The sequence below is a fragment of the Leptinotarsa decemlineata genome, unplaced genomic scaffold (assembly GCF_025532065.1).
Source record: "Leptinotarsa decemlineata unplaced genomic scaffold, Ldec_3_MD MMD2_P_RNA_scaffold_12, whole genome shotgun sequence".
Taxonomy (NCBI): Eukaryota; Metazoa; Arthropoda; class Insecta; order Coleoptera; family Chrysomelidae; genus Leptinotarsa; species Leptinotarsa decemlineata.
In genome coordinates, this window is record NW_027412526.1 from 12,030,526 (window position 1) to 12,052,699 (window position 22,174).

The following is a 22,174-nucleotide window of genomic DNA, read 5'->3' on the forward strand; positions in this document are numbered from 1 at the left end:
ACCATTGGCGGTACAAGGGGGGTCTAGGGTGGGCTTACCCCTTCCTAGAGCAACGATTAGCCCCCCTAGGAAAGTAAAAGAAATTTATGGTTACAAGCACATTAAAAAAGCTGAAACAACACAAAACAAATTTTCATATTAGATGAATTTGCAACAGAACAAGTTCTGGGCAACAGACAAGGTGTAAATAAGTGTCGGTCTCTTTCATCAGAGAATAAAATGACTGGATATTATATTATGTTTCATACTGAGAACTTTTACTACTGTTTGATTATAAGAGGCTGTTAACTACTACCCTTCACATTTAATTATCCGAAAACTACATTCTCTGTTGGTGTGCTTTTCAATGCTAAAGTACCAGTGATTTTCATTAATTTGAACGTGCGTGTTTTTTTATTATGTCAAAGTTTTATTTTGATCAAGCTGAAGTATTTTATCAAACTGACAATTGATTAGAAGTTAAATGTTGACTATTTCAACACATTTGTCGTTATGAAAAATGAGAATTATATTTTCTCTTGTTTTTGTTTTCTCATGTTTTTGTATTTACAACTAACGTTACTGCAGTGCTTTTCTAGAAGGATGTTTATGAATTTTCAAGGATACCAAATAATTAAGTTTCCAACCCTTGCTTGCATAGTGCAAAATTTCCGTATCGTTTAGATTCGGAAACTTGTGGTTGCATTCCAAGGAATTATTTGAAAACGTAGAATCATTTTTACCTTTTTTTTACCTGAAAAATCTTCCAAAAAAAACAATATAGAGTTCAAAGATAGCACTGCGTTAGAAATATACTTCAATTCATCATTCACGGGCTCGACAGACATCGTGCATTTTTGACGAATCATAAGCGAGCATACAGATTGTCAGCACTGATAATCGGTTCTTTGTAAAATTTCAACGATGCAGAACAGAACTATTACGTTTGTAGCAGTTTTCAAAATCAAATGAAAAACGAACGGAAAAAAAGGCTCACACTTATCCAAATTTGTCCAAAACGAGACCGGTTAGCTTTTCGGTGAGTGATCTGTCAGGTTAGATGGCAAGAGTAAAACTCTGCTAAAATCTGTAAACCGGAAAGTATGTGGTCTGCTGTTTTATATCTTCCAAATATAGACTGCATGAACTGTCTTCCAACAGTCCATGCAGTCTGTCGCATCTGTCTTCATATGACAGATGTGACATTGACCTGTAAGTAGGCAAATAAGCCTGTTGCACAATGTAGGTCAGTACTGCTATTACCAATTATTTGGTAACATACTTCAAATGGATCAGTCCTGATAGAAGATTTTTTTGCAGTCCAGTTATTCAGTGTTTGTTTAGCAAAGCTCGAAGCGATTTTGTCCAATGACAGATAACGTAAAAAATTAAAAATGAATGTAATGTTTCATTCAAAGAATCATAACGTCATTATTCTAAGATAGGTCCCTCTGTATGTTCAATTAATATTTTCACAAACAGTGAATCAAATTAAAAAAGTGACTTGTTCTAGGAATTTAAAACATGGTCATTTAGCAGATGAAATAATGATTTATGGATACTGTATGAAGATTATTCAAAAAGAAAAGTAGGTACATATAAGATATTTGAATCTTCCGATTGTTGGAAATTTCAATATGTGAAAATTTTTATTCAGGAGTTAATTCAGTACTGAAGCTGTAAATCGAAATTTCATGAATTGAAAATGTGATCCTTTATCAGGAAATCGAAATAAGAATATTGTCGACTGTCACATCCGATTCATAACATTTCCGTTGACATTGTGGTATAGAAGATATCATATGATAGGGACGGAGTCTGAATGATAACAATAGAATAGTTCTTTTGTTGCTGAGGAAATGGTGAAAACATGAAGTTCATACCATTTTCTCGGTACATAAAAGTTAATGATTGATATGATTCTTTGAAAGGTAGGTGCCATGTTGTGAGAAGTCGAAAACTTCAGCCTAACTCTACTTGAACCATCGAGGTTTTTTATATAGAACCTAATCCACCTGACATACCATTTCCTTAGGCGCCTGGTAGACTTTAGTCGTTAGTTTCTTCAGGTCTAATTTTTTTATGTTAGAGGAAAGTAATCTCGAAAACGACTCATCTGATCTAGAAGCTGTTCAACTCCATGCGGTGATGGATGCATCTTTTTGAGTACTCATTCAGTAGTCTTAGCATGTACGCTAGTATCATTTGATGGCTTTTGATCAGGAAAAAGAAAATTGGTTCCTTTTAATGCCAGGATAACTGCTTCCGTTGTTTTCCTATACCAATATCAGTAACTTGATTCCCTTTGCTCTGCATGTTTTGATAGGAATTGTTTTTGTAGTCCCACGTTAACTCGAAACTTTCAACAACAGATGTTTCCGAGGAGAGACACTCTAGTCACAATGTCATGAATTTCTTTGGTGAATAAGAGATGAATCTTGCGATCTTTGGTTGTAAATGAAAATGCATGAGTTGAAACTACTTGTTTGCTCACGAATGATTCGTATTTTGAGTAAAGTGTAGGGAACTACGCCTATATATTTGGTGTGTACGTTTTACGATAATTTATAATCTGTTTAAAATCTATTTTTCCGGTAACCAGCTGTCGCAACCCTACGAACGACAACCCTCAGAAGCCGAAACTTGTGCGAGCTAAGGATTAACGAGGTCTTACCTTTTAACGTGTGATTCCTAACACGGGTTGGACGATAGCAAGTGAAAATCGATCGTTCAGACTAGGGCTTGAACCACCGACCAACACGGCAGACTTTATATTCTGCAATACCTAGCTAACATGATTTATGCGGCTTCAACATGGATTATGCTAGAGTTATATTCAGAAAGAAAAAGATACCGCACAACAATTTTTGATGTGACACGACAGAAATGAAAGGGGAAGAAACTACCCCGATCTTTTGTCTCAAAGTTTAAATACTAGCATTTAAGAGTTATTTTTCGATTTTGAGATGTAGATATGTACATTACGCCATAAATTGCAGTAAAAGAGTTGAGGAGTGCCACAAGGTAGATTTCTAGTGATTAGCTGTCTTCTATCTATACTGATTCTGGTAACATCTTTTTTGATGACGTAGTATTTCATAAGAGAAATTCAAAAAAGAATAATAGATGGATTGGAGCAATCCCAGAATTGTGTATCTACTAGACACCATCGTATGGTTTTTAATAGATACATCAAGGTGTGTTCGTGATAGATAAATTATTAAGATCATAATGCAAAACAAAGAATTTCAAATTGAGTCACATATATGAAACATAAATAGCTTGAAAAGTAGGCAACACTATCCTCATGTATTTCGAAGAATTTGATAGTGAAACTATATTGCGTCCAATATATAAGTAAGTTAACACAGGTGTAACAGAATCGGTTATGATGCAGATACTGGATTGGCCTGGTTTCATTTGGATTGGCGAATTTTTGAAATATGACTGTCTGATGAAATAAAATAGATCAATCAGAAAACGAACCATTCTACATTTAGAGTTTTTTAAATTTTCATTCCAAGATTTTTCTCTACCAAAAAAAAATATTTTGATTCGTTTTAAAGTGTCTTAAATTCGAATTTATTTATATTGATTCTTCAATATTTGCCTTTCTATATCTTTTCAAACAGAGTTTTACATTGTGAATTGATTACGCGGAATTTTCATTTTTATCCACATACCAAAGTGCTATTTGAGATGCCGATTGAAATATTATAATTTTATTATAAAGATAAAAACTGATTTCAAAGTAAAAAGATCGGAAAGAGCTCAGACAATAGACAACACCAACCTCATTTAGATCAGAAAATTCGACGTTAAAATAGTTGATAACTTCAACGAAATCATTCTATTTTGGAAAACCCATGCTTCGAAGTCGAACCATATAAAATTTATGCACCAACCACCGAAACTTTGACAATCAGTAAACAGTCTGTCAAACTTCCGGTCACATTCGAAAAATCAACTAACAACCGTTTAATTATTTCCAATGAATCAAACTTCCGCGGAATCTCAACGAAACAATCGCGAAGCGATCCGCACCAGTTCCCGCAAACAACTGAACGTGATTTACTGATTTATCATTAGCGTTCCTTATCGCTGCTTTTTCGACGATTATTCCAATGTCATTCCGAATTTACGAAAAGAAGTTGTTGTGGCTGTTCAGTTTATTGTTTTCTTTTGTTAAAAGGCATTGAGGCAGGTCATCTTTGCTCCAAAGAGCGCGATGGAAATTCCCACGATGAAGAATCGAACGACCTTTGACGATGCTTTTCCAAAACAAATACATCAAAAGATTATACGGGATTGATATCAAGACGTTTATTATTCTACTGGAGGTCGCTTACCAAATAAACCTAGACCTGGCAATAGTACGTTTCGCAGTCTTTGTCAAACATCTATGAACAGGACAATTTCTAAACAAACATGGTCATGGTCAAATGTTCTAAACTTCAATAAAGTCCATTTCCGAAATCCTTCAAATTCATATTGATAAATGAAAACTACAAAATTGGTCAAATACCAAGTACCGCATGAATTAATCATAGTTCTTTACCGAACATATTGGTTCAAATTTTTTTCACTTCAGCATACTGAGGTTTTTTATGAACAACATATTTATAATAGCATTATAGACAGAAGTCTAAGAGAGGTATATCCGGTGATTTCGGAAGTATTCCAATCGCTCCCCTGTTTCCGATTTGTCTTTTGGATTTTTTGTTGAACCAACGTAAGTATATTGGAAATGAGGTAGAGCACCGTTCTGTTTGTGAAAGTAAATTACCATTTGCACCAGTTTCAGTTTCTGCATGCCAAAGCATGTTGAGGTAGAGATCCATTCGTAATCCAATACCAGACCACGCTATTCCGACCTACCATAGGTGTTATTAGTGGTGCTAGGTGCCCTTACTCATACCTAGACTTCTTCAAGGGCAGTTAACATTCGTGGTAGCTGGCATCACTGCCAAGACCTATGGCAGATGGAAACAATGTTGTTTGGTGTTGGATCAGGAATGCTTTGTTTTCGAGTACTGATCTTAACTAGTTACTTCGCAGTGGAAATTTCAGAGGATTGCAGTTTCTCAAAGTTGTCCTTTGAGGACAGTTCAGCAATGCACTTGTGGTCCAACCTAGCATCAATGATGGGATCTATCGCTGGTCTGGTATTTGACCATGAATGCTTTGTTTCTGAACTCTGGTTCCGACTAGATACTTTGCAGTAACATACAGAGATAAATATTACTGGAGTTTTTTCCCAACACCAAATCGTTATTTTTACACCTCGATACGTGTTTCGATCACCAAGTGATCATCTTCAAGAGGAAGATAAAACTAATAACTACTCAAAACTAAAGCTACTTATACTAATCAGGTACATCATACAGGTACATCATACAGTAATACCACCCATACAAGTGTACCACCCTAAATTAATTTTACATTGCAATATATTTGCAATGTGTCTTTTTGTAGTAATCAGTAAACCCAACAATATTATTTCAACAAGTTATATAGTATGCTATTTGGTATTGGTCCGTTGTCGTTATTCATAATATTATTATGTTTACTTATTTCCACACTCTCATAGGCATCTAGTTGCCTGTTGTTATTCGAAAAAGTCGAGATTTCGTTCATTCAGAAAGGACAAAAACCAAGATAAATACATCTCAGTTCCATACCACCAATATACGAAGAACTTTGGAAAGATTTTCAAGGAACTAGGTATGAAGGTGATTTTTAAAACAAGTCATACACTGCAGAACCTTTTGGGAAGTCCAAAAGACAAAGTCGAGAATTCGGAAAAGTCTGGAATTTACGAAATTGAATGTAAGGACTGCGATGCAAAATATTATGGACAGACAAAAATATTTATTAAAGTGAGATATAAGGAACACATAGCACACTCAAAACATGGAAGATTTGAAAAATCAGCAGTCGCCCATCATATTTTGCAACAAAACCATTCCATAGACTTCAGTTCTTTAAGATTAGTTAGACAAGTTAATAACAACAGGCAACAAGATGCCTATGAGAGTGTGGAAATAAGTAAACATAATAATATTATGAATAACGACAACGGACCAATACCAAATAGCATACTATATAGCTTGTTGAAATAATATTGTTGGGTTTACTGATTACTACAAAAAGACACATTGTAAATATATTTAGATAGGCAATATTGTGAAACTAATTTTATATAGCTGAAAATTGTTCTATATATAGCTGTAACATTTAAACATACATAAGGACATAGTGTAAATATTAGAAAGGCCAATTGTAAAATTAATTTAGGGTGGTACACTTGTATGGGTGGTATTACTGATTACCTACCTGTATGATGTACCTGATTAGTATAAGTAGCTTTAGTTTTGAGTAGTTATTAGTTTTATCTTCCTCTTGAAGATGATCACTTGGTGATCGAAACACATGTCGAGGTGTAAAAATAACGATTTGGTGTTGGGAAAAAACTCCAGTAATATTCATTACTACACCAAAGGTTCCAAACAGTATATCACAAGAACATACAGAGAACCAGTCTTGTTGGAGGACCGATGTTGAAGCTGAGCTTTGCAACGGACCGCCCTGGTGTGCCCCGTTTATCTTTTATATTCGTGGCATTAGCAGACGAAACGTCTACAAAAACCTGTAGACCAGGGCGTATAAACCTGGAAACATCGAACAATTTGTTAAGACACCGGCCGTGATGTTTACGAAACGTCTACAAAAACTTGTAGACCAGGGCGTATGAACCCGGAAACATCGAACAATTTGTTAAGACACCGGCCGTGAAAGCCTACACAAAGTATACACCATGACTGATTGTATCTACGCCAGGTCGAAACAACGATGTTTGGTGTTGTAATCATGAATGCTTCGTTTTTTTGCTCTAGTTTCTACTAGATGTTTTACAGTGAAAGACAGACGACGAATTTTGTTCGGCGATCGATGTCTGAGCTTGGTTTTACAACGGTCCGTATTGGAGAGCCTCGCTTATCTTCGATATTCATGAATGGAGTCTTTTGTCGATGCCATGATTGGAATTAAATTTTGTCCACAATAGAAACTTTTTATTCCATTTTTTACTTTTTGGGAGCCGGCTGACTTCTCTATTTCTTCCAAATTTTAGAAAACATTATCATATTTTTCCTAATATTTTCAAGACAACCCATTCCAAGAATCCAGTGCCCTGTATTGGTCTGTAAGGTTCTTTGTTTGATGTTTGTCATATTATTCTAGACAAATTGACACCCTGTATAGTCAAATGTCTGATATTACCATCTCCATTAATGATGTTTGACGTTGAGATTTTTCCAGGTGAGTAAATAATAATTCTTTCTCGATTATTGGCAAATCATTAGAGATGAGTATGGAAATTTCACAATAATCTCAAACAATCATCATCACAAAGTGAATTCAAATTATCACTAACCTTTATCTCTTTGTTGCACTGTTTGTAGCCAAGGTATTTGTTATACAGCTTTTTTTGTTCAGTTGTCTCTAAATGGACATTGTTCATCTAGTGAGTACATCTATAATGATTTTGCTTGATGTTCTGATTGCTGAATTTGAACATTGCAAACTTGGAAAACACTTTCAGAAACGAAACAAAAACGAAGTAAAATTATGTGTGTGGCATACATTTACTTTTCTAAAAAAAATGGAAATCAAAACCAAGTTCTAAAAATATACTTTTGAAATTGCCAACCATCCAGTATTTTTTGTTATAAACCACAGTTCACAATGTTTTTTAAAGAAGGAGAAAGCTGCTTCACGATAGAAAACCTTAGATTCACAAGACAAACTTAATTTAAGTAAAAGGTATAAGATCTGAACTTTTTTATAATAAAAATATATTCTCATACAAAAACCGTCGATCTCAAAAACGTGCCTATTATTTCAATCTAATAGGTACTTGAATTCTTGACAGAACACACTTCCGAGGCGATGAAAAGATCTTAAGTCGATTATTATTAAATCTGAGGTATATATATATATATATACAAGCTCCGGCTGAAATTATTTCAGACCCACTTGAATCCAAAAATAGTCCAGACGACAAAATACGAAAAAATAAATAGGAGAATATGAATACACAAAGTTATGACTTAATTAAGTGGTTTTTACAAGGTTTCACTATCAAAACTTTGGATACAAATGTTGCAGCTTTGTTACAACTTGGTTCATTAAGGGGATACTAGTTTTAACAATTGCATATACATTGTAGTTTGTAGGAGTAGATTTCCACAATTTGTGAATTATGTGTGAAAAGAACGTTTGATTTTTCAGGAATGAGAAAGCACTACGATTCGTTCATAACATCCAGCTTTCATTTCGACATGTAATATACCGATGAATGATATGTTTGAATACAATTCTAATTTTTTTAAGGAGGTAATTGTCTTTTATATTTTCATTCTGAAGAATAAACTTCGGATGATCCTTGCTTCATTCTGAAGGTATTTAAAAAAATTCATTGTGCTTCGTCTTGTCTGAAGTGACTTTGATTAGGAATTTTTTTCATTGCATTAATAATAATGGAGTTATTACTATATACAATGATGAAGATTTCGAAATGAGCTCATTGCAATTGAACCGGTAGCTCAAAAAGTTGTAATAATACTGCGGAAACCATTTAGTTTTGCCACACAAATGGCCGAATTGCAAGAAATCGCACTTACTGAATTTATACTGGCCTGGAAGGCAATGAAGCTGCTGATTCCCTTGCAAAGGAGGGTGCTGCAAGCAGCTTCATCGGACCAGAACCTCTCATTGCCATCGCTTTAGGCTTTGCCAAACAAACATTGATCACCTGGCAAGAAGATTTATGAACTTCTGGCAGAATCTTCCAGGATTGGCTCACTCCAGTGCGTTTACTCACCCTTCTATACCAAACAGTTGTTGAACTACAGTAGGGATGAACTACGATGTCTAACATGCCTTCTTACAGGTCACTGTCATTTTATTCATAGTATGCAGAGACTCGGACTATCGGAAGACAGTGTGTGTCGCCTCTGTTTGGAAAATGATGAAACAGCAGAGCATATACTTTGTGCTTGCCCCGCAGGGGACCAAATCAGGTTTTTAGAGTTCGGCAGAGCCGTTCTCTTACCATCTGATCTGAAAGACCACTCACCATACAAACTAATCAGCTTCGTTAAGAAGCTGGGTTTATTTGGTCGAGTGTGAATAGGTGTGAGCCATAATAAACCCTTGCAGGTTGAGCTGAAGGGTCGAATTGACCCACTCACTTTAGACCTAACCTAACCATACCTAACCTACCGAATTTATAATTGAAATAGTAAGTTTATGTTGAAGTGTTCGAAAAAATGTCATTATTTTGAGTTAATTCATAAAAACCGTTAGTCAGCTTACATTCTGGTTACGTTAATATTCACAACTAGAATCGCTCAAACATTTTTGAGCGGTGGTCAATAACAATCATTGCACTCAGTTACCTCGTTGTGAATCAATCGAGCTTAGTTAAACTGGTTCTTTCAATAATAACCCTAACTTCAAAATCTTGTTTTACTTACAATTCTCAACTAATACAGCCTGAATATTGGAAGAAAAAAGAGCAAACGCGAAATGTATATTCGGAATATTGGCTAAATAGTCTACAAGATTAATCAATAATTTCACAAACTACACCTGAAGATTCGATCTTCAAAAACTTTATTTTCCATAGTGAATAACATACATACATGAGTATGTACACCTAAAATCTCGCCGATCTTCTTTCACAACTGGTAAAATGAAAAAAAGGATATAAGAACGGGAGTTTTATCGAGAAAGAGCATGCTTTCGAATGCATCATTAACATCTTGAACATCACATATAAAATGCTTCTATTTTTCCTCCCAGATTTCAACTGAATTCCTATCCAAGCCTTTGTTGAAGATATTCAAAATTATTTTACGTTGTGCAACTTCAAGATCAAACCATAGTGACAACCCTTCCAATACTAATAAAACAGTAAATATAATACGTACTCACCTCTAACCTCTCTGTTGCCTTTCTCAACCTCTCGTAATCTACCTTCCCTTGAACGGTCAGTAACTCCACCATGAAATCCGCTTCTTGGACGCTCTGCTGCACCATCTCCAACTGACGTTCGAATCTCTGCCACAAAGCCAAGCGGCTCCTGAGCAACGCCAGAATTTGACCGCATTTCTTCTCCAGAGCAGTGTGATCGTCTTGCAGTTTGGAGATGTCCTTTTCGATGGTCACAGGAGAAACGGTGACCTTCAACCTCATGGGAAGCGTGTGGAGCATCTGGCGGATGCTCATCAGGTCTTGCCAAAGGGTTACCAGTTCTTCTCCCACCTCGCAGCACTCATGCACAGCTCGTTCAATGGAGTCGCTTCCTAGTTTCTCAGCGCTTTCGCATTGGTCGAGATCTTTGTTTAGATCCGAGTGCTTCCTGCGTACTCGATCGAGGCCTTTTTGGATGGCCTGCAGACGTTCTTTTACCAGGATTCCGCCTTCTAGTTCTTCCACGATAATGATTTCCAGTTGCTTCGACAGTGCCAAGAGAGAACCGACCTTGTCGGATTCATTCGCGGACAGCAAACCTAGTCTGCTCAGCTCGTTCTGAATCGTCTCGAGTCTAGTGGACATTATCTGTAATCGTTCCACGTACAAGTTCAGTTCCTCCTCGGTTTTTATGATTCCCTTCAAGTCGCGCACGTCTGTGTTGAGGTCCTGAAGTTCCTGTTCCAAGAAAGCGAGTTTTTCGTTGACAGGGACATCAGTGGCAGATATCGTGTCTAAGATAGAACCTTCGATGTCGCTGATTCTCTTTGACACCTCTTGCCACTGTGTATTCAGTTCAGAGTTGCTCCTGCGCTGGAACATTTCGTCGCTTACAGGTACGATTTGTAGGGATTTCTCCAGAGCATTCGATGCGTTCATTCTGACGATATTATGGACCTCATGTTGTGCTTTGAGTTCCCAGAATTGCCTTAGATGTCCTCTGGGACCGGACGGTACTTCTATTTTCGTCAACTGCATTTCTGCGCCCTTGAGCCAACATTCCACTCTATCGCTCAGCATATTGTAAGCCATCCAAGTATCTCTGAATGCTAATAAACGTTCAAGGTTGTGCTGAACGTCGTCCTCAAGCTTCTGGATAATTTCTAAAGATTCTGCATAGGCTTGCTCTAGCCCGGAACAGTACACGAGCTCTTGCAATTTCTCAGCCACGCAGTTGAGATGACTCAGTTTGGCATGGTGATAATCTATGTCGGCTGCAAGGGAGTTGAAAAGATCTATGAATCTATCATAGTCTGAAGAAGTGACATTGTTAAGGTCAGGCACTCTCTGTTGGGCTACTTGTAACCAGCGCATTTCTTCCCTAGTGCTTTGTTCTAGGACCGTCCATCTAGAGGCTGCTAAAGACATTAGCTGGAATCGACCGGTTGATTTATCCAAAATAACTTTAGCTCTTTCATATAGGTTTTGATGTAGCTGGGTGTGAATAGCTCTCGTTTCAGAATCTAGATTTTCCTCTAGGGACTCTAAAATTGCTCGACAATGACTAAGATTCACAAAAAATTTCCGGTGGTTCTGCATTTCATCTTCTAGATGCTCTAGGTTGCGAACAGTAATAGGGCTTTCAACAAGAGCTTCCGCAATTAGTATTATCTGACTAAATTCTTTCAGAGTTTGTTCGTAGTCATCGGCGAGAGACAGGAATTGGTAAGCCTTCTCCCTTTCTATAGCGATCTGCTGCTCAATCTGTTTGGTCAACTCATTGCTGACGTAAACGTCTCTAGGTATTTCTTTCGTCGGGAAATCTCGCATCAGGCTCTTAGCGGATGCTACTAGATTCGCTACCTTCATCATGTGTCCTCTGTTACAGATTTCTAGTTGATCCAGCTCACTCAATTTTGTTTGAGGAGATGCATCTGAGTCTTTCAATTCGCTGAGTTGCCTCTTCAGTTCCCTCACCAATCCACTGACATTAGTCACTCCGTTAATGAATTCGTTCCATCTTCTCAGATCTCCTGCTGCTAGTTGTTCATTTTCTTGAGTAACTTCTTCGATTACTCTGACTTGTTGTTGCAAAGAGTCGATGTAGCTCTTCATGCGTTGCCTGTCGTCTTCGTTGTAGATGTTATCAGTTTGACTCATCACGGTCTGCAGCTGTTCCACTTTAGTTTCGATATTAGCAATTTCTTGTCGGAGATCGTTGAACTCTTGTACCCTTTCTCTGGAAGGACCTTCGGACGTTTGTTGTCTGTTGACGTATATCCTGTATTCAATGGTTTCTAACCAGGTGGTGATAGTTTCGACTGTGGTGATGATGGTCTGTTGGATTACAACCACGTCCCTCTTTTCGACTGCATTCTGCAAAACGACAAGATTTTCTTGGATGTTGTAGTTACGCTGTTCGACTGTTTCGTCAGTAATTATTTCGTTCAACGTTGCTAAGTATAGTACATCACTCAGATGCGTTGTCTTTTTAGCGTTTTGTAGGTTCTTGAACCTTTCCAGTGCAAGCGTCTGATTCCATTTTATATTCACTTCTTTGAGAGCTACTGGGTTTTGTGATTCGGCATGGATAAACGTTTGCGTTACATCTTTGTGCGAGGGTTCTTTCCAAACGGTAGTAGAGTAATCAGGTGGCGAAAGAGGTCCAGCATCTGATGCAGGTGTCAGAGGGGTATCGGGAATGATAGTTGGAGACTCTACTTCTTCAATAGTGACAGAAGAAACGTGTCTACCCTTGGTTTTTGGTTTTGTCGCACCTTGTTTCGGTTTTCGTTCTTCCGGCTGACTTTGAGTGTGAATCTTTGGAGTTTGTTCTGAAGCTTGTAAAGGTGTTTCCATAGGTTTGTCAGAGATGACTACAGTTTTGCGATCATCCAGCTCCGATTGGATTTTTTCTGTTTCCAAAAACTCCACTGTTGGCACGATTCTGTTCGGTTCACGAGTTACACCAGATTTTACCAATAACGCTTCTTCGACGTGGGATTTCGGAACTAAGTCCGGGTTTGTCAGTTTGGCCTCAGTCAAAATGGAGTCTACAGTGAAAGTTTCAGGTTCAGTGGATTCTCCTCTGGTGGTTAGGATATCTTTGGAAATTATCATCAATTCTGGACTGGTGGTTTCAGATTCCGGAGGAACTGTTATAGAAATATTTACAGTTGTTGTTTGTTCTTCCAGATCAAATTCTTTAGGTTTTTTGGTTTCAGTTATTTTTTTGATTTTATCTCTGTCCAAATCTGTTAGTACTTTCGATACAACCTCAGTTTGGTGATTTTCCGGTACTTTTGATATTGCATCTTCATCTACTTTATCTTCTGCTTTCTTTGCGATACGTTGTTCTGTAATAACAGTTTTGACTTCTGTTATATCTTTCACTGGAACTCCAGCAGTAACTTTTATTCTTTCTGTTAGTATAGATTTCTGTGGAAGCTTCTCTTCAACTGTCGTTTCATCTGTTTTTCTAGGTGAACCGATGGATGTACTTTGATCATCTAATTGTGTTCTATCTGCTACGTTTGGTACTTTTTTATGACTTTCATTGATAGTTTCACCTTGTCGAATAGGAGAAGATGACCTGGACCTCCTGGCAACATCAGAATACAAATCTTTCGGATCCAGAGTATCCTGTACGGTATTTTGCCTTTGGAATTCCGCCAACAGATTTTTCTCGATTCTTGGTTCAGAATCCTTGGTCACATTTTTGGATTTCTTGTGACGTTTCCTTTTCGATTTGGCAGGAATGTCATCGTTCCTCTCTGAATCGATGAAACTAGTAACGAAGGAATGTTTATCGACTGTAACTCCTCCAACAGACACTTGCACGTCGAATTCTTCAGGAGACCCGTCAGATTCTGTGTCAGTTTTCCACTCTGCTGTGACTACTGGAGTTTCTGATTCTGATCGTACAAGAATTTGTGACTCACGAACTTCTTTGGAAATTTCAAGAGGCTCCGAGTCAATCTTTTCACTCATGGACTCTGATCCATCAGGTGGAACCGTTACTAAAGCTTCAACGTGTATTTCATATTGTTCAGATACACTTGGAGATGGAGTGGGACTTGGTGTATATAAATCGCCAACGCCTGTGATGACAACAGGACTGGTTTGTGTTACTATTTCAGCAGTTTCTACCTTCTTCATCGGTTCAATTAATCTTGTGAATTCCTCAAATTCTTCTAACGGAGGAGCTGAAGGTTCAGGCGAAGTTTGCAGAGCGCACTCTGTCAAATCTGGTTGTATTTGTGATGCTATTTCAGACGTAACGATCTTCTCAGGTGATTTTGTTTGAGCATACTCTTCGTGGCTCTCTACTTTCGTTTGCATGGCCGAGTCTATTCTTGACAACTCAACCACTTCTGGTGTGGCAGTTTGTGCATATTCCTCCGTCAGTTCAGTTCGGATTGGTGAAACCGTTTGGATAGAAGTTTCGATGGTATCTCTGAAGATTTTATCTTCAGGAGATTTGGCTACAGGTGTGGTCTGAGTAACTATTTCAGTTGTGGAAATTTCAATTTGGGTCGAGCTCTCTTGAATTTCTGGTTTAGTGACTTCGATAGGTTTAGGTTCTTCAATCGTTTGCATAGATATTTCAGCAGTTTCCTTTGGTATCTCAGGAGAAGTCTGAACCGAAACTTGTTCTTTTGAAATTTCAGGAATAGGTTCTGGCGATTTTTCAATGCAACGTACTTCCTGTTCCAAAAATTGTGAAGTGACTTCCTTCAAAGGAGAAGTTTGTGAAATTGTTTCTTGGGTGACAATAGCTTCCAACACCGGGACAGTTGTGACAATTTCCGACGTTAAATTTCGAGGTGATTCACTGTAAGGTCTGTTCAGAGAACATTCTTCGATTATTTTAACAGTGCCAAGCTCCGAGGGAGTAGAAATCGTATGATAGGACTCATTGGGGGAAACAATTTCTTCATCCCGCGCTTCGAAAATTGTGTTCTCAGATTCTAACTCGCTCTCAGATTGCTTCCGTTTGCCTTTATTCTTTCGTTTTTTCGATTTTTTAGTCTCTTCCGGCTTATCTTCCATTCGTTTCGGCACTTCTTCGTCTGTTAGGGGAACAGAATGTCCGACAGGTGATGATTCATACGCAGACTTAGGCACGTTGGATTCCTCAGATTCTTTCACTTTGACTTTTTGCCTCCTTTTCTTTTTGCGACGCTTTTTCTTCTCCGCATCATCTTCATCGGCTAAGCTTTCATCAACTGTCGTTTTATCCGCTTCATAACCAGTATCTTTGCCTTGAGAAATATCCTCCTCAGACTCTGTAACAGATTCAAATATAACCACCGTAGGTTTTGGAGTTTCGGATCGCAAGGAATCTTCAGGAACCGATATGTCAGTTGACTCAGCCAGTGATGTTATCATGGATTCCGGTTTTCCATCTACCATATTCTCTTTGTCCGACTCTTCCTCAACTATAGAATCTTCTTGTTTTTCTGGAGTCTTTTTTTCACTATTAACGTTGTCCTCTGGCATTTTATCTATTACCGGATCTTCAGGTTTGTCTGGTTTTTGTTCCACAACATCTACCTTTAATGCTAATTTCTCTTCTACTGCCGAGGCATCGAGATTTTCTTTGACTATTTCTTCTTGTGTTTCTTTCAATACTGGGGTTGGAGATTTCAGTTCTTTATGCTTTTTCTTTTTCTTACTTCCACGGCCTCCGTGATCGATATCACTTGGAGTTTTTGTTTCTTTATGGTCTACCGAGAGTTTGGGTTCAAGTGAAGAAACAGTGACTGTTGTGGTTTCAATTTTCTCAGACATTATTGTTGGTAGCTGGACATGGATATCTTTTCGCAGAATTTCAGCGGGAGCGACATGATCTATATCTTCCTCGATTTTCATTGCTACAGATAATTTAGGAGTGGCGATTGTAGCATCATCATACTTTTCTTCCAGTGACAGAACTATGTTTACTTCTTGACCAGCATCTCTGGGCTTCAGAATTTCCGTGGAAACGATTTCTTCTTTTGGAGAGGACTGAACTATTTTTTCATCATCAACTATAGATTCAGGGATTTGAATTGGAGATGGTTCTTTTGATTTGATACTTTCATCCGGAGATTGCTCTTCGAGTTTTTCCTCAAAAGTTTCCTTCGCCTTTTCCACTGTTTCTATTTCAGTTCCAAAGTCATCAATAGTTTTCGAAAATGGACTAGTAGCTTTTCTCTCACTTTCCAGAAAATCTGTCATATTGAATTGCGTCGCAACCTTTTCAGGCTCTGAATATACTTTCTTTGAAGATTGCGATAAAATAGTAATATGAGGTCGTTGCTCTTCGATTGACAAAAACATTTCCACGTTTCCAGAAGGAAGGGATGTCACTGAAGTTACTAGTTCTGTTTCTTGAATTGTCATTTCTTTGAATGACGGTGTTTTCGCAACTTCTGATTCAATAATTTTTGTGACTTTAGAAACAGGTGTTGAGATAGTAGTGTGTGTTGTGATTTCCTTTGATTCAAGATTTGGTTCATCTACTTTTTGTACAGTTTCACTACTCATCTGAATTGGTTCTAAGGTTAGTTTCGATTCAGATACTACTTGAGTCTGTGAAATACTATTCCTTGTATCTTCCGTAATCTGCATTGGAGCCACTTCTGGAGAGGGAACTTTTTTCTCAACCTCAATTTTCATTTCTTCATTTGGATCAGATATTTCTTCATGTTTAACTTCAGGAAGTGTTTGTGATTTGGGTAGTTCAGAGACCTCTGTAGTTTCCGAGTCGTCTTCCTTTTGTGTTACAGCAGAGTCGGTATCAGTTTGTGTTTCTCGTATGAATCCTGGAGAGTGTCTTTTTTCTGACGAAATGAAGTCATGCGTTAGTGAAAGCAAAGAGGGAATTTTTTCTTTTATAACATTGGCATTTATACCCTCGACACCAACTTTTTCAATATTCATCATTGTTTGTTTCGCTTCAGGAAGAGAAATTTGTTTAACAATAGATGTCTCTATCACAGTTTCCTCTCTCTTAATTTCGTCAGTTTCTGGAGTTTTTCTGATGATGGTCGGTGGGACAATGATTTCTTCTTTCCCAATATCTACTGACGATGGTTTTTCAGCGATTTCAGATTTTCCAGTTCCAGGTATTCTTGGTTTGGCACTTTTTTCAATATCGGGAGTTTTTGAGGTAACGGTTTGTGGTACCACAATTATTTCTTCAGCATTATCTACTGGAGGTTTTTCATTCACAGCAGTTTCGGGAGTTTTTCGTGTAGGCTTTTCATTGACAGATGTAACTAGTGGAGTTTCTTCAACTCCTAGAGTTCCTGTTATGGTAGCCTGTACTATCACAGACTCAGTTGTTTCTTTCCCAACTTCTGGTGAAGAAGGCTGTTCAGTTTTGAATGTTTCCGTCACCACGGTTTCTTCAAATTCTGGAGTTTTGCTGATGATGGTATGTTTAACTACGGGTGCTAACGGTTTTATTGTTTCAACAGTGGTTTCTCCAGCAGGAATATTATCAACGATTGTCTGTGTCACCTCAATGATTTCTTTTTTGATTTCAGGTAATGGCGTTGTCTGTGTTACTACAATTTGCTCTTCTTCAGTTACTGGTAGAGAAGGTTCTCTAGTGGCAGATGTTTGAACCATTACCATTTTCCCATCCACATTTTCTGCTTCCAAAAGTTCTTCAATACTATTTGCGATTTCTTCAGTTTCTGGAGTTTTAGTAACGGCCTGTGTAACTTCAGGTTTTTCATTCTCGACCCCCGTAATGGTTGACATTTCTTTTCCTGAAGTTTTTTCCACTTGTGAAGATAAAATGTTTTCAATTCGTGATGTTTTTTCGTCGACAGCTACTACCGTTTCTCTTTCTTCGATGTTTGGAGATGAACTGCTGGTAACGAAAGACGTCTGTGTCACTACAGTCTTCAGTTCTTCATTTTCTTTAGTTGGACTCTCTGTAGTGAATGATGTTTGTGTTATAACAGATTTTCCAATTTCCGTTACTGGAGTTTTAGTAACAGTAGATGTCTGTGTCAGAACAGTTTTACTAACGTCTTCAGTTGGTGTTTCTTGATGCTCGAGTTCCTTGGGTTTTTTCGACGTTTCTTGCGAATCTCCGATAACAGGCTGAACAGAAGAAATTTTTGTTTCTGTTATCTTTTTAATTTCTGATCCTGAATCATCTTTGACAGTTTCAGCTTCATCTACTCTTGAAAATAATGTTTCTATAACAGCTTCGGTGGGTTGTATATCAATTTTTGTTTCAGGTAAGTGCGGTTCCGCTACTAATGAGTGCTTTTCAATTGTGAAAGTGGTGGAATCTACTGAGCGTTGTGGAGATTCTATGTCGATTTCCGAAACCGTAACAGCAGAATCAGAAGTAAATTTTATTACTGGACGCTCTGTAGATTCCGATGCAGGTACCTCTTTAGTGGATGGTGTTTCGGTACGTTTGACATCGACTTCAGTAGGATGGGGTGCACCTATTTCAACAGAAATCATTTGTTTTATCGATTCTTTCAAGCCGTTATCTTGGGCGATTTCACCTTCCATTATAACATCTGGGTGTGCAGCATCAACTCTAGGTGCTTCAGCAACTTCACTACTCTCAATAAGACTAATAGCAAGCTTCTCGTTGTTAATGAAATCGGCTATAATACTTCCGGAAGACTTTTTACTTCCTTCGCTAACTACCTCAACAGGTTCTGTGACTTGGGGTGCAATTTCAGGTTGGAGTGCTACAACATACCTCTCTTCTGGCTGGGTAACTATCTTGATAGTTTCCGGGACTTTCTCAACGGGTCTTCCGTCAGAATCTAGCACGACAGATGTTACTTTTTGAGTAACTGAGATGTCTGGATGTACTGTTATCGGTTCCTCCCCGAACTGCTGTTCCGTTACTACTTTTCCGTTTTCAGTCCTGGTCACATTGATGCTCACCCTAGGTATTCCTTCCTCTGTTACTTCAACTTCTTCCGGTTCTTCAACGACTTCCTCTGTAACGTGTTCTTTGCCGTCAATTATAACCGTTCTGCGTATTATCCTTCGAGTCTTTCTTATGATCCTCCTCGTGACTTGTTGGACGACTGCGCGTACGCTGGAGCTAGAGGTGTGTATAGCATTGCCCTCGATATGGGATTGGCCCGCAGGGATCAACTGATTGTTTTCGTCGTTTATGAAAGTGATATCGCCTTCGTGTAGCTTGATGCCCTGCACCTCGACTTCTTCAGGCTTCAACGTGGGCCCAACGACGGAAAAGTGAGTTTCTGGTTCGGTTTGATATTCATGAACATCGATTTCTCCTCCTGGTGCTCCCGAAATAACTTTTCCTCCGTATTGGTGGCTTGTTAGAGTTGCTCGACTGCCGTCACCCTTAGCGACGGTAGTGGCGCTCTGCTGTCCTTCCAGGGTTATTTGGGAGAAAGATTGACTGATAGGAACATCTCCCTCCGTTAGAGTGCTTAGGGTGGAGAATTGCTGCTGCTGGGAGGACTGTTGATGCCTCACCACAGTTCTATGCAGCTTCTTGACGATTATTCTCTTAGTGCCGTCGGCGTCGACTATAACTTCAGTAGTAGTTTCATCTGGTTCGACGAATACCGTCTCAAAAGGTTGGTTACTGCCCACATTTGTTATGTTGAGCTCCGTTAGCCCGGTTTCTGATTCAGGTCGCTTTCTGTAGTTAGCCTCGACCAACACGTCGTCTGGTTCTTCAACGACAGGTTGTGGGTCGGGTATCATTGGTTTGGTTGCGATATGGATGGTTTCTTGTCCTCCACTAGTGCGTTTGGATATGGTTATGGTTTGTTTATGCTGAGCTTGCTCAGCCTCACTCGAAGGCTGCGACATTTGTGTTTGAATTTGCGCGTCTACAGGTTCATTATAAGTAACTGTGAAGTCTTTAGTGACTGGTTCTTCCACGGGGGAGCTCAAACTTCTACCGGTTTGCGTTTCGATGGTGGCGCTCGCTTTAGCCACTGCTTCTCTCGCAAGGAAATCTTGAGTCACGTGCTTGACGTCGGCGTGGACAGGAATTTCTTCTATGGGCATAGAAGTTGAATCCAGGGTATTCTCCAGGGATAAATCTGGAGTAGGAGGCTTGGTGCGTATTTCCTCCAACTGTTTATTACAGACAGATATCCTTGTAGTGATGATAGTTTTCTGTTCTTCAAATATTTCCGTGAGTATCCTGAGTTGTTCAAGTAGGGCAATCACCAAACCATGCAAGTCTGGGTATTTTTCGAACTCCCGACAGATTCTTGACAGATCCTTCAATTTTTTCTCTTTCTCCGATAATTCCTTGTTGAGTGTTTCGCAGTGTCGAATGTGGTTTTCTATCGACGTTTCGTCCGTCAACTTGTAAGTTGAGATGGTTGTCTTAACGGTTTCAAGCCACGCTTCTATTTCGGTCAAAAGAATTTGGTATTCAGAGAGTTCTTGTTGTTTTCTTATTTGTATTTGTTGTGCGTCCTGAAATAGAAAATATTCGTCATTATTCAAATTACGCAATTACTGATCTAAAATTAACTGAGGTTTGCAGTCAGGCGCCGCGTGGAAAAGTTCACAAGTGACAGCAAGAATAAATAGCTAGCAAAGTCAACAGAACCTAAACGGTACTGAAATAGTACCAATATGAGTGTACTTTACTTGAAATGACAGTGTTTTTATCAGAAACTTCAAGACACTGATAATTGTTGGAATGTGATATTTTTTCGAGGAAAAGTTTTTGGTATATATTTGTTACTTCATTTTGTGAAGAGGACCTCATTCATAGATTCAATCTACAACGAAAGATTCTGAGGAGGAGTTTGAAGTGATAACCAGCCACCCAACAGACGCATTATATGATTATTTTTATTGAACTTTTTACACAGAGTTGCAAAATTGTATGAAATGAAATGTGTTCGTTTTGAATTTTTCAGTCATATAAAATTACTCAAATCGTCTAGAAAATTTATACGATTTTTGAAATACTTATACAAACTTTCCATTTGTCTATAGAGTTTTTTGATCAGTCATAATTCATTCCGAAAGAAACACTGACGCCACTACATCGAGACCATTTTGTATACGAGTCACATGGAAATTCAAGAATCAATATGAAAAGGGCGACAAAATTTCATACATATCAATAGCTATGAGCATATCTCTAATTCGCTGAATTGAAACCTGCGGAAGTTTTACTTATTTTGAATATGCGCTCGGATTATTTCATTATACAGACAAGCAGCAGTGAAAGTTCTAGAAAAGATCTGGAACTGCAAAACCTTCCCATAGAACTGACAGAGAAATCAATGTCGATGTGTGTGCAAGCTTACAAACGGATAAGGAAGCCAATACTCATTTCTCTGAGTCGGAAATATTCTATGGAATTTCGAGAAGTCATATGGAGAAAGAATTCTAGCACTAGAAACTTGATCAACTAATATATCACGGAAATGAAGTGATAGGTTAAATACAAACGAAAGGGCTGATTAGCTCAAGGCTAAAGGAAACCACTTCTTCTAGGGATCCACCTGGTGATACATAATGTGGAGCACTATTTTCTTCACTTGCAAACACCACTGTAAATCAATCATCCCAGTGCCAAAACTTCCATATTCGGTGACTTCAATGTCCACAATATCTGATGACTCAAATTTTCAAATATCAACGACGAACAATGTCGCGAAACTGAAGCTTTTGCAATAAGCAGCGGACTTTCTCAGATTATGAATGAGTCAATCAGGATTCGTGACCGTGATGGAGGATATGCTAGTCTTCTGGATCTATACCTAACAACCAATCCAGAAATTTACAGTCACCGTAAGGTCTCCATTGGGATCTTCTGACCACAAACTCAGTCAATCTGGTTTCGTGACCGTGATGGAGAATATGCTAGTCTTCTGGATCTATACCTAACAACCAATCCAGAAATTTACAGTCACCGTAAGGTCTCCATTGGGATCTTCTGACCACAAACTCATTTCAGTGTTGAGTGAATTACCGATGAATGTTATGGAACAATCTAAGCCGCGCAAAGTTTGGCATTACAGATCAGCTGAGTGAGGATCTTCAAGACCATTTCCGAAATTTCTCCTGGCGAGATGTTTGTTTCAGCTCTAAAGACTCATCAATGTGTGCTTTTGAAGTCACGAAAGTTATTCTATCATCCATGGATGCATATTCACGTTCATTTTCAATGAACGACCTTCTAATGGCGAACCTTTGTTCAACAAAAATTGCGAGCAAGCTGCCGCCT

At 38.4% G+C, this 22,174-nt stretch overlaps 1 protein-coding gene across 8 annotated transcripts in view; it reads right to left on the reverse strand.

The window, feature by feature from the left end:
* Positions 1-22,174, reverse strand: part of Msp300 (Muscle-specific protein 300 kDa) — a 409,159-nt gene that overhangs the window by 32,419 nt on the left and 354,566 nt on the right. For all 8 annotated transcript variants that reach the window (XM_074174300.1, XM_074174298.1, XM_074174299.1 and 5 more), the window contains one exon: positions 9,979-20,403. In XM_074174300.1, the coding sequence (XP_074030401.1) occupies positions 9,979-20,403 (10,425 nt within the window). The remainder of the gene's footprint in view (positions 1-9,978; positions 20,404-22,174) is intronic.